We start from the raw sequence: 14,427 nt of genomic DNA on the forward strand, positions 1-14,427 counted from the left end.
CCGATAAGCCTTAACAGTGTTCTTTATCTTTCTACTCCTTCACCCCAACTTTTCGGCAGTAATCGTACTCTATACTTCTTTATCATGCCCGCTACTCCTTCAGGATGGTGCCTGAATCTAGATCAGTCTCCATGACAATCGCAGCACCATTTCGAGGCACCTACAAGCTTCGGCCGAATTACCCCAGGACAAAGACAGGTTGCCTGACTTGTCGGCACCGCCGCAAGAAATGCGACGAAAGAAGACCGATATGTAGAGGTTGCACTCGGAATGAGCTCAGGTGCCTGTGGAAAGATCCATCCCATTCCCGTCCTCCCGGTCCCTACATAGATCAGGCACATGGGCGGAAACAATGCGTCCTCGTGGTTGCAGATGACCCCAATCAAGCCATCTCATCGGCACCAGCGTTGCAACCCCCAGACTTGGTGCTGCGATTGCCTCCTAACCAACTTCACTACGCTTCTGACCGAGCCTGTGCCTTGACCAGTGTATCACTCGGTCTCCTAAGCCACTACATCATTCACACCGGAGCGCTTCTTGCCGCAGCCCCATTGGAACATAGTCCCTTCATCACTCAACTGCTACCACTTGCGTGTCTAGACGACACCCTTATGCACGCTATCCTGGCAACGAGCGCAGCTCACCTCAGTTTTAAGAACAATGGCGAAGTTGAAATCGACATGGCAGCATGGAAGCATTATTCAAGCGCCATACAGTCCTTGCAAAGACAATGCGCGAATCTATGCGCGATGGATCCTGAAAAGACATTGAGACTATTAGTGGTACTAATTGTGATCTCACATTTCGAGGTACGTTCTCAAACCTGTTCTCCCAGTCTGCTATGCAGTCATTGTTAACAACATATCTGGTATCAGGCTCTTTCTGGCAATTGCAATGGAACCATTTTCATGCACCTCCGTGCATGTAGAGTGCTGATACATGGTTTCTTGAATGGACATATCGCGCCTCTGACAGGAGACTGTAAGAGCCTCTTTGGCTTTTCTATTGAAATATATGCGTATCTGCTCTTTTCAAACACACTTACACCATATGGTATGTTGCAAGAGCGCACCTTGCCATACGACTCCTTCCTCATGTCACTCGATGTCCTGACTCAGTATCAAACCTTTGGAACAATGTTTGCTGGAGCACATGGCTTGTTCCAGCTGATTCCGCTCTTGTCGTTGTTACACAGCAATCGGCTCAACGAGCAGGAAGTTGGTGAAGTGTCGGAATCGTCTATTCTCATTTCGAATCAACTATATGACCTGATACTGCATTGGGATCTGTCAGAGTGCGAAGATGACTGTGATGGTCATGAGGCATCCAGACGCCAATTGGCTGCCGAATGTTACAGATACGCCCTGGAAATATGCCTCCTGACCGCCATGGCTGGAACTGAGGTGACAGACATTACCACCATTTACCGCATCGAGACACTGACCAGGGCTATAATGGTTACAGTGGAACAGCTGTCCGGCTCAAGCTATTGTGCGAGCATGCTCTGGCCACTGATGATTGCTGGCTCGTGTATGATTAACTATCGGCATCAGAACAAGCTTGAAGAAATGCTACGCAATTCACGCTATCAAATGCGTCACACCGTCTCTGCGGCCGAGCTGTTGTGCTTGTTATGGAAAGAAGATAGCCAACATGTCTATGGGCCATATGGGCTGTCAGTCGTGATGAAAAAGTATAACATGAACTGTTGCTTATTTTGAGAGTCTTGTCTATTTCAATAGCACAGGATAAACCGTGTATGGAAGCCTGAAGTTGGCAACGCTTGGAAAGCTTCGATTTCATGTACCACGACGCCGATATACCACCATGCTGGTTATGAGCATACCCATCCAACCACGAAGAAGTGACTGCTTATCACCCATATCTCAAACCAATATCTCATGCGATTGCCGAAAGATTCATTCCAAGGCATTATTTACACCAGGAAAGCCAATAGACGTGGCTTTAAGGTAGAATGGACCCTCCTTTACTTGCGGCATGACGATGGCCTTGTCCACCCGTTCCACAACCCCATTCGCAAACGGCAAAAAGGTCAGACCCCACCCATTCAGAAGGGGGGACAAGCGCTCGAGGTACTGCGCTTGCAATTTGACACACAACTGTCGACGCGTCCTTAAGAGACTGCAAATCCATGTTGTTGGAGTCGAAGCCTAGCTGAGGGATAGGGTTTGCACAGTATGGATGTCAAATTTTATATTGGTCGGCACAATGAAACTCAAGTGTAACTTTGTCTCCAGTGGAAGCGTACCAGGAATGCCGCTAATTTCGGATACTTCGTGGCAGCACAACCTCGACGGCATAAGTGAAAGGCAGGTGGACCTGCGATTGTGGCATTTGCACGTTCCTCGGAGGGAGATCCCGCTTCATTCCGGGAGGTTGATATTGATATCGATGGCGGAGGGTGTTATTTCGACCCTAGTGGGCATTAACCTTATTTGTTTTAAAAGAATTCGGCTCGATACCCGCTGTTGAACCAACGTTTTCAGAAGAGGAGCCTTTGGCGGTTTATTAGCGACCTGACCGTCTGGCTGATGCTGGATCACGGAAACAGATAAAGTAAAGTGTAACCCCTCCCTGCCGAGCTCAATCGACAACGCTGGTTGGATTTAGAGTCAGGCGGCGCTGTAACACTAAGGCTAACGGGGTCTCGACGCCTGACAGGTAACTATCGAGAACGACCAGGCCACTGATACTGACCATCCAGGCCGCCGGGAGCCTGGCCGCTATTGTCGGCACAGTCATATGTGTCATATAAATCAGGCACTCGTCCTCGTCGAAGTCGTCGAGATGAGTCGCCAAGGCGTTGAGCAGCACTGCGTCCGACGGGCGATTTCTCAGTGATAGCTGACCAACTAGGACGGATAAGGGCTTGCCACATCGACAATGGAGCTTCGCAGAAGTCTGTCCTTTTCCGAACGCCGGTAACCCGCATATACCACACCAATACCATCAATGAAATTGATCAAGGCAAAGGCTCGGCAGCTGTTGGTATGGTGGCACCCAGCCGTATCGAGGGGCCGCGCGAGTGCCTCGATACGTAGGAATGTATGTTAATCGCCAAACTCCCGATCAGCAGTCTCGATCAACCGAATAGCAGTTTCGTAGGGCGGAAATTTGACCACACGATGTGTAGCTTACGACTCTGCGATTAGTTACGTTGGATCGAGGGAGATCACGAGATTTGTAATAACGTACAGGTAGTTCTTAGAACCTCTTGGACGAGGCCTCGAGGCGAGGACTCGGGAATGTGCCCTTGGTGGGGGGGGGGGGGGGGGGGGGGGGGGGGGGGGGGGGGGGGGGGGGGGGGGGGGGGGGGGGGGGCTTGCCCAATGAATTGACTCTGCGCCGGACGAAGCGGAAAGGGTGCTACTAATCTTGTTCGGGTCGCCATCTTTACATGGCAGGGCCTTCAGTTTGCGAATGAACGACTCTGCTGTCGAAGCCTCGACCAGGGGGTCGGTGGCGCCCACGTCCGCCGAGGAACTGGGAAGGGCCGCTATCAATCTCTGACTTCTGGGCCTGAGATGAGTATGTGCAGGCCCATATCCTTGCTGACGGACTATCGCGCCCAAGTCGTTCAAGGTGCGGTTCAGATGCCTCAGATAACTCCCTGGGACCGTGACAACGGGACCTTGGGCGGAATACAGACAGTCTTGTTGCCTTGCCCGACATCTTTCACAAGGCTGCCCTGCAGAACCGGCCTTAGAACTACCGCTGGTGGAAGGGTAGTCCTGCGTCCTTACCTCCGCTGCATTTCACCTTCTGGCGGTGGCAGTAACGGCATGCGACAATGCCGCGCCGTTTGGGCGGATTTGGCATATTTGGCATATTCGTAAGCTGGAAATTTGCAGGGTTAGCCAGTCGTTGATCAATTCAACCTGGCGTTCGTTGGGCTGAGGTTCAAGACTTCAGGAGACAGTCAAGACTATCGAGATATTACGAGAGGCTAGGCCTCGCCAAGATACGCGTTATCTCTAGCGCTTCAATTAGCAAACGACGAGATAAGGAAGCGTACCACCTAGCATAGCTAGAAGTACACTTCCGAGATAGTGAGAGAGTACAAGAGGCTCTCTCCTCTCGATTTTTATCGAGTCGACTTCTTCACTTTTCAAGCAATAAGTCGTTTTTATGGAGAACTATTCAATAGACTACATTGCATCAACTATCTCATTATAGGTGAAGGTCCTGACTCGAGACCTTTCGCTCTAAAAGCCACGCAGCGGGGCCGCTCTTCTGCGATTCTTCTTTCAGGGCTTCGAACTCTGGTTCACATAGGAAACCCAAAACGCTTTATAACCCGTACGCATGGGCACTGGCACGATGAACCCCAAAACATCCCATAAGATCAGCCATTTCACTCGTTACTCCAGTGCCGGAGGGATTAAGACTGGACAACAAACCATTACAAGCACCTAGGAAGACGATTTCATCTCATCATCATTAAAGCCTATGGAGAAGAATGGATGTGATGCTACTTTAACTCCAGAAGAGGTCATCCAGCCTCGTCAGCTCAAGTAACCCAGAAGGATAATTTCTTACTTTTAGCATTCACCCACAGAAATTCGAATATATCAATCCTGGGGCGACGAAGATGTTTATAAGCTGGCTCGTCAGGTCACCAAAAGCTTCGGGTGGGGACAGGATTGACATGGCCCTTTTCAATATAATCATGAGTCTTAACGTGAACTTGCTTATTTCGTCGCACAATAGGGAACTCTGAAACTTGCAGGAGAAGAAGCGAAACTGGGAGCTGACTCTTATAGGCTCCCTACCTAATGTCACGAGTGTGCGGGGTTCTTTTCGTACTCGTGTTCGTGACATAAATAGAGAGCAGAAAACTGGTTTCGGTGTGAATCAGTCGTCCCAGCTACTCACCTTGTAGCAGCTGCTCAGGCTGCTCGCAGAGAGCGACAAGGACTCTCAGCAGTGGTGGCATAGACTCTATCTCCAAGGCTGATATTTGATCCTAGGGGCATCATTGGTCAAAGAGAGTTTCAGCTTGTATGACAACATCAGGCTGAGAGAATCTTGTCTTATTATTCCATCAGGCACCACTCCTGTTGCGTTTGAACGCTGAGTATCGTCGCCAAACTCCTTTCCCGGCTAGGTCGACCCAGGACTTCACAGTATCATGACCGAAAGCTCTGTTTCAGCAGACTTCGAGCCTGCACTGCTCTCATATGATGCTCTATCAGCCTCCCCGTCCGAGATCTCCGGCGCCTTTGCCCTTCCGTTGCTGGAACGACCAGCAGACTCAGGCCAGCCTCTCTGCATCAATGCTCCTTCCCAGACACTATCACATCTATGCCTCTCATTTCTCGCATTGATCCAGCACCTCGATGTTGACTTCCTCCCCATAGCCTGGCACTCGGCCCTGGCAGGCGCCCGGCGGGGAGGCACTGCACAGCTACACCAGATGGCTATCGATTGCCAGAGTGCATTCGCGTTCAAGAGGCTCCTGCCGCTGCGCGGCGAGCAAGGCGAAAAGGACTGGCTGATGCTTCAAACGGAGGTTTCCGTGCTTGGACAGCCCGCTGTTCTAGGGTGCAAGAACATCGTCGCCATAGAAGGACTCACGTGGCATATCTCCAGGGAGACAACACAACCGTGGCCTGTGTTGGTATTTGAGAAAGCAGGGTGGGGAGACCTAATGTCATTTGTGGAAAGAGGTCCTGGTGGCGAGATGGACCTAAGTGCCAGATTGGATCTGTGTGCGCATGTGTTGGCTGCCGTTACGGTGTTGCACGAAACACGTAAGTTAATAGCATTCTGGTACCAAAGTAACCGTGGTGCTGATTTGAAGCAGATATTATACATGGGGATATCAAACCCCAGAACGTTCTTGTCTTTGATGGAGATGGAGAGAGCGGCAAATACCTCGCTAAAGTCGCGGATTTTGGTTATTCAGGCGTTTTGCGGAACCCGACGGCGAAGATTGTCATACGCGGAACGGAGCTATGGGCAGCACCAGAGTATGCGCAAGCCATGACTGTTGATTTTGAAACGGCTCGCCGGATGGATATCTTCTCGCTTGGATGGTTATGTTTGTGGCTGCTATTCTATAACAGACCAGAGACTGGAGGAGGGAGAGGACAAAATACGTCCGACTTCTTGGCTCATCGTCAAACCAAGAAAAGCTTGGTCCGTGTCGCCCTGGACCATATCAAAACGTCTCGGGGGATGGACGAGGAATTGCAAAGGGATCTAGCTTCTTTTTTTGAGCAGAGTCTCCAGCTTGATCCTGCCGAAAGGACTGTGGGCTGTCGGACTCTGCATGGATTGATAACTCGAAAAGGGTGCGTGCCTTTGAAGGAATTTGGAAACAGCATACTGACAACCCGGCAGGACAGACGATGTTCCGATCCCGCCACCGGAAATTCACGACCTGGAAATCAATGAACCTACCTTCAAGGTAATCTAATGACTCTCCCTTGGCAATGAGCTGATTAATTGATGGAAAGCATTCCTAAGATTGGTAAATCATTGCCACAATTGCTACTGGCCGATTACAGAATCCATCAATATATCACCAAGTGCCTCAAAGACGTCGTTGACTCGGCAGACTGGACGCATCATGCAGACAGCACTCTTACTGCTTACGCCGTCGAGCTGGCATTGTGTTACAAAATCGGATTTGGCACAGACAGAGACGAGGCAGCGCTAGAAAATCTGGCAAGGCGAGCACGAGTCGGAGATAAAGTGCTGGAAGACGCGCTTGCAGAAATCAAGGCGTCTTCGGATGGACCACATTTCAACAATCGTGCGTATCGAGGCATGATCGAGAACGGACTGGATTTTCGCGTGGATCACGATCAGAATTACCTGTCGGAAGGCGTTCTGGACAGTGCAATTGAGCGTTATTGCAAGGACGTGGCGAATATGTCGGCCGTGTTCGGGCCAACTCACCGCCTTACATTGATTGTATCAGTCGTATTATGCTATGCATTGAGAACAGCAGGACAGTGGGAAAAAGCCATCTTACAACGAATCGAGCTGACCTCGTTCATCGGCAAGATCAAAGGCGAGCGTGATCGAGACACCTTGGCCAGCAAGTCGCAACTCGCCGCCATATACCTCGACCTTGACGAACTGGACCAGGCCGAGAATCTTCTCCTGCAGGTGAGGGATGGTCTGATGGATTTAGCGTCAGGCAAAGATAATGAGGTACAAGAAAATTCACAAGCATTGGCAGAGGTATTTCGCCGAAAAGGTAAATGGCAAGACGCTCAAGACCTTCTTCTCCCTGCACTGGAAGAGAGAGAGCGGTCACTGGGACTAAATCACCCAGATACATTGAGACTAGTCTCTAAGCTCGCGGCCTTATACCTGTCGCAGAATGAATTCGACTCGGCCCAAAAATTGTTGGAAAGACTTGTTGAACATGAGAAATGGCGTCTGGGAAGCAGTCACAGTAGAACGCTTACAAGCATGTCCCAGCTGGCCACAGTGTATTATCACCAGGAGAAGCTAGAAGAAGCGGAGAAGCTGTACAAGCATGTGGAAATCAAGAGGACCGAGCTCCGTGGTGAAGAGCACAAAGAAACTCTCATTGTCCGTTCGAATCTGGCCAGCTTGTATAAAAAGCTCAACAAGTATGACGAGGCAGAGCAACTCGAAGAGCACATTTTAAAGACCAAGGTCAGAAAGTTTGGTAAGGACAATGCGTCGACTCTAACCACAAGAGGCAACCTGGCTCTCACATACGCCTTTCAAAAAAGGTGGGAGGAGGCTCGTTCACTGGGGTCTGAGGTGGTTGAGGCGAAGCGCCGGGTACTTGGTCCAGACCATCCAAGTACCCTGCGGAGTATATGTAACTTGGCAGAAGCTCACGTGGAATTGAAAGAGACAGGAGAAGCAAGAGCACTTTTGCTACAAGGACTTCAAGATGCTCTTGATGCTGGCAGGGCTGGAGAATTCGAGATGGAGCTGCTAGAGGCAGCTCTGGCGGACCTTGCTCCAGCGGTTGCGCAATAGAGCTTGGGGATCTTCTGTGAGGATTATACCTTGCCTTCGACTGAATATAATAAGGACAGCACCCGAGCTGCACCAGTCGAGAGCATCAAAGTCTGCGGAGATATGACTTGATCCTAAATATTTAGATTTCACTACGTTATCATGTCCAACCAGGTTGATTGCTGTTACATGCTTGTCCACACCACAGATTTTATCATGCGTCACACGCTTATCGTCGTCGTGTCTTCATTTAGATCACCTATACCTTTCACCGACTGAACTCATTATCCCGAGTGATAGTGAAACGAGATGTTACGTGTGGCCTCTGGAGAACTCAATCTTGATGTCGAGATTGAAACCTGACTAACCTCCTACTGATGTCCTGCTCTCATACAGCATAATTTTATCTCAGGTATTTGCGTCGTCACATATGAAATGTATCACGCTCTACACAGAGCGAGTTCTCCGACAACAAGCTCGCTAAATCGAAGACATTCTGCAGATGGTATTCCTTTCTCTTGCCCTTCAAACTCTGGCTGCCACCGCAGACAGTTCCCAACCACTCTCTCATAGATGGAGCCCATCATCTGGTCAAGTTTGGGTACAGCCACATTCAATAGCCACGCCCGGAGCTCCTCTGGCGATTTTCCCAAGTCCCCAACGATGTTGTCCAAAGTTCTCCAGTGGCCCACCTCCAAGAGCACTAAGCCAAGGCTATAATAATCGAAGTGGTGTTTATAGCGTTGGTTGTGAAGGTATTCGGGAGAGAGATAGCGTCTGAGACGCTCATCATCGGTCGGTCCTTCAGTAAACACGCCCTTGCCGTCTTCGCGGCTGTTCAGGTACCCGAGGAAGTAAGGCTCGGTCATGTGCCGTTTCCATGATGCGTCTGATGGTTTGAAGAATATGATATTGAGGGCAGAAACTGCTTTTTGTACCCAGCCAACTTTGTGAAATTCCAGGACTGATGAGGCCAAGCTACATGCCAGCTGGAAGCGATGTCCAAGGGATGGACGCTTTGAACCCCTCTTCTCAACTGCCTTCTCAAGAATGGCGTGAAGGGTATTCACAGTCGACTTTCCCGTCTCATGAGCGATAGGACATTTGTAAACTAGGCCCAGAGAATAGCTCGATGGATCGTGGTAGTAGCCCAAGCAAGGAAGAACGCGGAGATACTGGGCAGCATTGAGCAAACTGACTACCGCTTCAAGTCTTGCGAATAGCTGCGACGCGATTTCTGCGATCGAGTAGTGATCATCATAGTTCTTCAGCTCAATGATGACGCTCTGCTTTATTGGATTGCCTTTGGCCTGTTTCACCCAGCCCAGGTAATTTTGCTCCAGCCACCCCTTCTTTTCGATGTCATCAAAATCCAGTCGGTTAATACAGGAATTAGAGTTTTGCTTGTGCATATCGACCAACAGATTAAGACGTTTCACAGCTGCGAGTTGTGAGATGCGACCAACAGCTTGGATTGAATTCCGAGCCAGAGCTTCAGAAAGCTCAAAAAGGTGGGCAGTATCTTCCGACTGAAGCATCAGACATTCAAAGCGGGTTTTGCCAGATTCAACCCACTCCTCTGGTAGTGCGTCGTAAAGGACGTCGTTGATCTTGCGCAGAAGCAAGTATGTTTGGCTTTGTCGCGGCTTTGGTTCGATGATTATGACATTCAGAGTCTGCCTCAATTCCTTTAATGACTCCATAACATTCGCGAAGGCCTCGTGGGTTTTGGCAGACAAGAACGAAGATGCACTCGCATGGTTGGTATCTCGAACCTCCATATGCCAGCTTCGAAATCTTTGCATTTCAACGAGTGCTGGTATCAAGCTCTTCTCTTCGCAAAGTTGACCATACATATCTGTAATCTGCTCTGACAAGGTTTCAATGCAAAATCGCCGTAAGTATGCGTCGACTACACTGATTCTCGGTCGCTCCTCCGGGTTCAACACTAGTAACTTCTCAACAACTGACAAGACGGAACGAGCATGTTCAGTCCCACTGCTTTGGAAGGCTTTTAGGTGATCCCATACTCCTGGATTCAAGGTATCGCGGCCTTGATGGAAGCGATAATATACGCAACCATCCCTTTTGAATTCCCGCGACGATCTGAACATCTCTATTCCCGATGTCCCGGCCAACATGAAGACTAACAGTTCGGATAGGATGCATCCTAAAGACCATATATCACTCGACCGATGGATGACGTGTTTTTTGAAAAGTCCGTCCAAGTCCTCGCACTCTGGGGCCAGGTAGTCTCCACGGCCAGCTCTGAAGTATGACGCAGACCCTTCCTCGGGCTGCTTGAACCTGGAAAGGCCGAAGTCTGCTAAAAGCATGGTCTTCCCATTCAACAGGATATTTGATGGTTTGAGATCCCGATGGCAACCGATCACCTCAACGCCGTCTGCAAAGCCATCATGGACAGCACGAACAGCCGAAACGATACCGCTAAATGCAAGGAAGGTTTCCTCAAAAGCTTCAAAGGGCGAGGGCCGCCGCCCCAAAAACATGTCAGCGAGGGACCCTCCTATTGCTAAAGGGAAGATAAAATTGTATCTATCGCGATAGGTGAAGCAGGCCAGGAGGTCAACCAGGTACGGGTGCTTCATGAGCCTCAGTGTCGATAGGTTGCGAAGCTCTAGCTCGTAGTCATGCTGAGTGGCTACGTCCGCCTTTAACTCTTTGCGGATGAACTGTCAGACGATATTAGAAACATCAGAGTCTCACAGATCCATGTAAGAAACCCACCCAATGACGGCTAGAGTGAGCAAACGTATGGTGACTTGGATCAATCAAGATCCGATGTACTTCTCCAAATCCGCCTTCTCCTTCCGACTTTGAATCTATGAAGGGCATTACTGTCTTCTTCTCGAGCACCCTAGGAAGCGAGCTTCGACTGAATACTGGGGCCGTAAATGCCCACTGCTGTTTGTAGAATTGAGCGGCTGCAACTTCATCGTCCAGATGTGAGAGCACTTTTTCCAAGGGAAGAGGTAATTTCTGATCAAGCGTACTGGGCTGCAATTGATCATCCTCAATGAAGTATAGGATCCGCTCCAGCCTTCCAATCAGCAAGAGTATTGTAAACACCTTGACTGCGCCGGGAAGAATCGATTGACTCAATTCATTGACCTGGCTCCTTTCAAGCTCTGTCTCTAGCAGAATATTTTTGATGGTTTCCTGGCTCAGCACACCTGAGAGCATACCCGCAGGTAAGTAAGTCTCCCCAATCAAGTTCTTTCGTATATGCTCTTTGAAGGTCTCTTTGAATCTCTCCGAGTATGAGGGTCTTTCTCCCGAGGAAGGTGGGTCGGTGTGGAGTATGTCTCCGCTGGAGGTCATGTTTGCATGATGGATTCAATTTCTTGCTACAGAGATATTAGTTCCAGAGATCATGGAGAACGAGGGAAATGACTACCTCTGTCAACTTCCGCGGCACCGAAATCACATAATCGTCAGCGTTATCCTGGCCTTCGGATCAGAGAGAACCAAGAAGAACGAATAGCGCTGAAAGACCGGGACGGCTTCATACCTGTATCTCGTAATTCCCCCTACCAAAGAGCGTTCTGAGCAATTGCACGAGATCGCGTTTCTCAATGTAGCGGTTGCGTAGTCGCTGAGTGATCATTGGAGTCACGGCCGAAAGGTCCCTCGGCGGATTCAGATCAATCTTGGATCAAGGTGTCCGCAGCAAGGCGGATTTTATTCAAGCTGGCAGTTATTGACTTCGATCATCAGCTGCTTCCGAATCAATTATCTGCATTCATGGTGAGGTCTCTCATCCTCGACATACAGTAGCTGCGGGGCTACCCCTCCGGTGAGTCAGCCTGACTGATCCCACTGCGGTCCTGTGGCGCACAAGATCTGGCACGCCTCAGCCTGATCACTCACTTCGAGGCTCTCTCATTGCAATGAGGCACTTTTAGAATAAATCCAAGTTTACACAAGACTACTAAGCAATTTGATTTAGCCAGCAATGGCTTCCACCCTGATACAATATCCGTTGGATACGGACTGCTTCATGCCATCCTACCAAACCCGTGCGAGCTGCAGGATACAACTCACACGCATGTCAAGTCGACTATTTCTCACAGGGCCACCTGTACTAGAAATTCTCTCTCTCCCAAACGACAAGAGTGAGTAACCGGTACATACCTTGGCAATCCTAACCTATGCTGGGTAGACTTTCGTCTCGATACGGTTGACACAGTCGAAAAGCTTTTGGACCGGATTTCTGTGAGTCCACCTCCCCCCTTGCACCAATCCAGCCTGTCTACTACCGCTGACTTACCACCCCATGCTTACAGTCTCAAGATACGCATAAATTCTAGTATGTTAAGCGGGCGTCATACTTGCAGACTAGTATTTAATCCGTGCATAGTCTGCTCTCTCAACAACATTCTTGGGGCCGCTTCTTCATTTCACAGGAGGACACAGAGAGGATTCTGTGTGCTCACAAAGTGTTTACCCCCTTTTTGAATGTCATCGAGGGGTTTGGATTTAGAGTGTGTGATCCCGAGCACATTGGTTCGACTTTCCATCACAATTACGTCGCAGATTCAGGTGCAATGCCACCGCGCGGGTTTCATGGTCGAGAGCTCCGACAAGATGTTTGTTGAAACATTTACTGACTATGACGATATAGAACTTTGTTACAGGGTCTCTTTCTTCGAAGAGAATCATCGCAACCGTGGGGATTCCTGGTCCCTACGACAAACAGGAGTCTATCAGAGATTCTCCGGTTCCCCTGGTCAGTCGGCAGGGATCATTTTACAACCGTCTCAAAGGATTCGGCCATGGATAGAGGAGTATCTGAGAAGTGCGAAATTCCGGTCTGACTACCCGATGATGCTGCACGTCTTAATGTTGGCTGCTCTGGCGGCAACATGGACAAGCTATGTGCAGCACCTCTCAACTCAACTCAGAGAACTGGTGGGTCAACCTTGTGAGAACAGCAAATATGTCATTGACCTAGCTTCTGACAGGACGAGAAAGTTAGCTTTTCTAGTGAGCCAAAATGTCGTCGATACGACTATGAAGTTTGCTTTGCGGACTGTCAGACGCTTCATCTCTTCCGGTCCAAACTTTTGCGAGCGTCACTGGTCATAGATGACAACCTGCAATTAGCAAGCAACTTTGCGAGTCTTACTAGCGAGTGTGGGTCTGGGATGACCGACACACAGGAGAGAGAACTCAGCAACAACATCCGCGCTTACACGAGCGAAATGGCAATCCACAAGCGCAACATCGCTTTCCTCTTGGACGAGTCGACAAACACCGCATCATTAGTGAGTCTATATCTCCGTCATATTCTTCGCCTGTGATTTTCCAACTCTTGCCGTCCAAGTCTGACTGAATACCAGCTTTCGAAACTTCTCGAAGCACGGATGTCGACATCGCTCCGTGTCATCAACCAAACAATGGAGTCCAATCTCTCCCTGATCCGGAACACCTCTACCAACACTTTGCAGGAAAACTTAACGATAGCAACTATTGCAAAACAAGGCACCAAAGGCTCTCGAAAAATCCATGCACTCACACTCATCGCCACTTTGTACCTCCCTGCCACACTAGTTGCAACAGTGTTTAGTTCGAATTTGATCCAGTGGAAGGACGAGGGCGATGATCCTACCACGGGCAGCCATTTTAAAGCGCATTATACCGTCGTCTCGGAATTTTGGATATACGTCGTGAGTACTCTAGTGCTAATGGTTACGACGCTCGTGATAGCAAGAGTCCTTGAGAGGGTGGACTGAGAGGAATTTGCTTGCTTTTTAACCTCTTCGTAGGGTATCTCGGAGAAATTTTGTATTGTCATGAATAAATAATGATGGACCGTAGAGAATCCCATTTTAGTACCCATGTTGCCGTAATTGGCATCCGATCATATAGGGCATCCAAACGCAATTAGGAAACCGGCCAGAGCGCGTTGATTTTGAAGGAAGCAGTCGACAACGATGTCGACGACTCTGATCTCGATGACACAAATGGTACGCAGTCGGCATTGGAAGAAGTATTGATGATGAAGATGAGTGAACCCAGCGGCGCCATTAGGAGCCTGGTGAATAGTGTCAGGGCTAGGGGAGTCCCCCAGGTAACGTTTTGCAGCAATACACCCATGAATCAACACAGCACCTACCGTTTTCAGCCGACTTATTGAGACTACAGGAGAGCAAGCTCGGAGAGGGTTGTCCTAACACGCGGAGCTCGGCGGACAACCTCGCGATTCGGTAGAGCGAGGCCGGATTGGCATGCTGTAGCGGTCGGATAGCAAGGGTGTTGGTCTTATTCAGCTGGTACTGGTCGAGAACCACGGTCACCAGTTTTCTCTGTCGTGACTGGTTGCACACCACCATGTCCGGTGTGATATGCTTGATGGTTTCGACGCTGGGTGAATAACCGTGGTCCTGGGCTGCGTCACGCCTGACCTTTTACGTCGGTGGCATTACCTTT

At 49.6% G+C, this 14,427-nt stretch overlaps 4 protein-coding genes across 4 annotated transcripts; 3 read left to right on the forward strand and 1 right to left on the reverse strand.

Moving 5' to 3' along the window:
- Positions 1-131: 131 nt before the first annotated feature.
- PV08_08797 (uncharacterized protein) lies at positions 132-1,721 on the forward strand (the record flags this gene model as incomplete). Its single annotated transcript, XM_016383120.1, has 2 exons — positions 132-809; positions 876-1,721. The coding sequence occupies 2 exons, from the start codon at positions 132-134 to the stop codon at positions 1,719-1,721; spliced, it is 1,524 nt and encodes a 507-aa protein (XP_016233823.1).
- Positions 1,722-5,152: 3,431 nt separating this feature from the next.
- PV08_08798 (uncharacterized protein) lies at positions 5,153-7,995 on the forward strand (the record flags this gene model as incomplete). Its single annotated transcript, XM_016383121.1, has 4 exons — positions 5,153-5,774; positions 5,828-6,317; positions 6,367-6,433; positions 6,493-7,995. 4 exons carry the CDS (start codon positions 5,153-5,155, stop codon positions 7,993-7,995), a joined length of 2,682 nt encoding a protein of 893 aa, XP_016233824.1.
- Positions 7,996-8,414: 419 nt separating this feature from the next.
- On the reverse strand, positions 8,415-11,316 carry PV08_08799 (uncharacterized protein; the record flags this gene model as incomplete). Its single annotated transcript, XM_016383122.1, has 2 exons — positions 8,415-10,667; positions 10,723-11,316. The coding sequence occupies 2 exons, from the start codon at positions 11,314-11,316 to the stop codon at positions 8,415-8,417; spliced, it is 2,847 nt and encodes a 948-aa protein (XP_016233825.1).
- A 1,266-nt stretch (positions 11,317-12,582) lies between these two features.
- PV08_08800 (uncharacterized protein) lies at positions 12,583-13,730 on the forward strand (the record flags this gene model as incomplete). The annotated part of the gene is made up of 3 exons (XM_016383123.1): positions 12,583-12,906; positions 12,960-13,262; positions 13,338-13,730. 3 exons carry the CDS (start codon positions 12,583-12,585, stop codon positions 13,728-13,730), a joined length of 1,020 nt encoding a protein of 339 aa, XP_016233826.1.
- Between the last annotated feature and the right edge of the window lie 697 nt (positions 13,731-14,427).

This window comes from Exophiala spinifera (assembly GCF_000836115.1).
Source record: "Exophiala spinifera strain CBS 89968 unplaced genomic scaffold supercont1.6, whole genome shotgun sequence".
Lineage (NCBI taxonomy): Eukaryota > Fungi > Ascomycota > Eurotiomycetes > Chaetothyriales > Herpotrichiellaceae > Exophiala > Exophiala spinifera.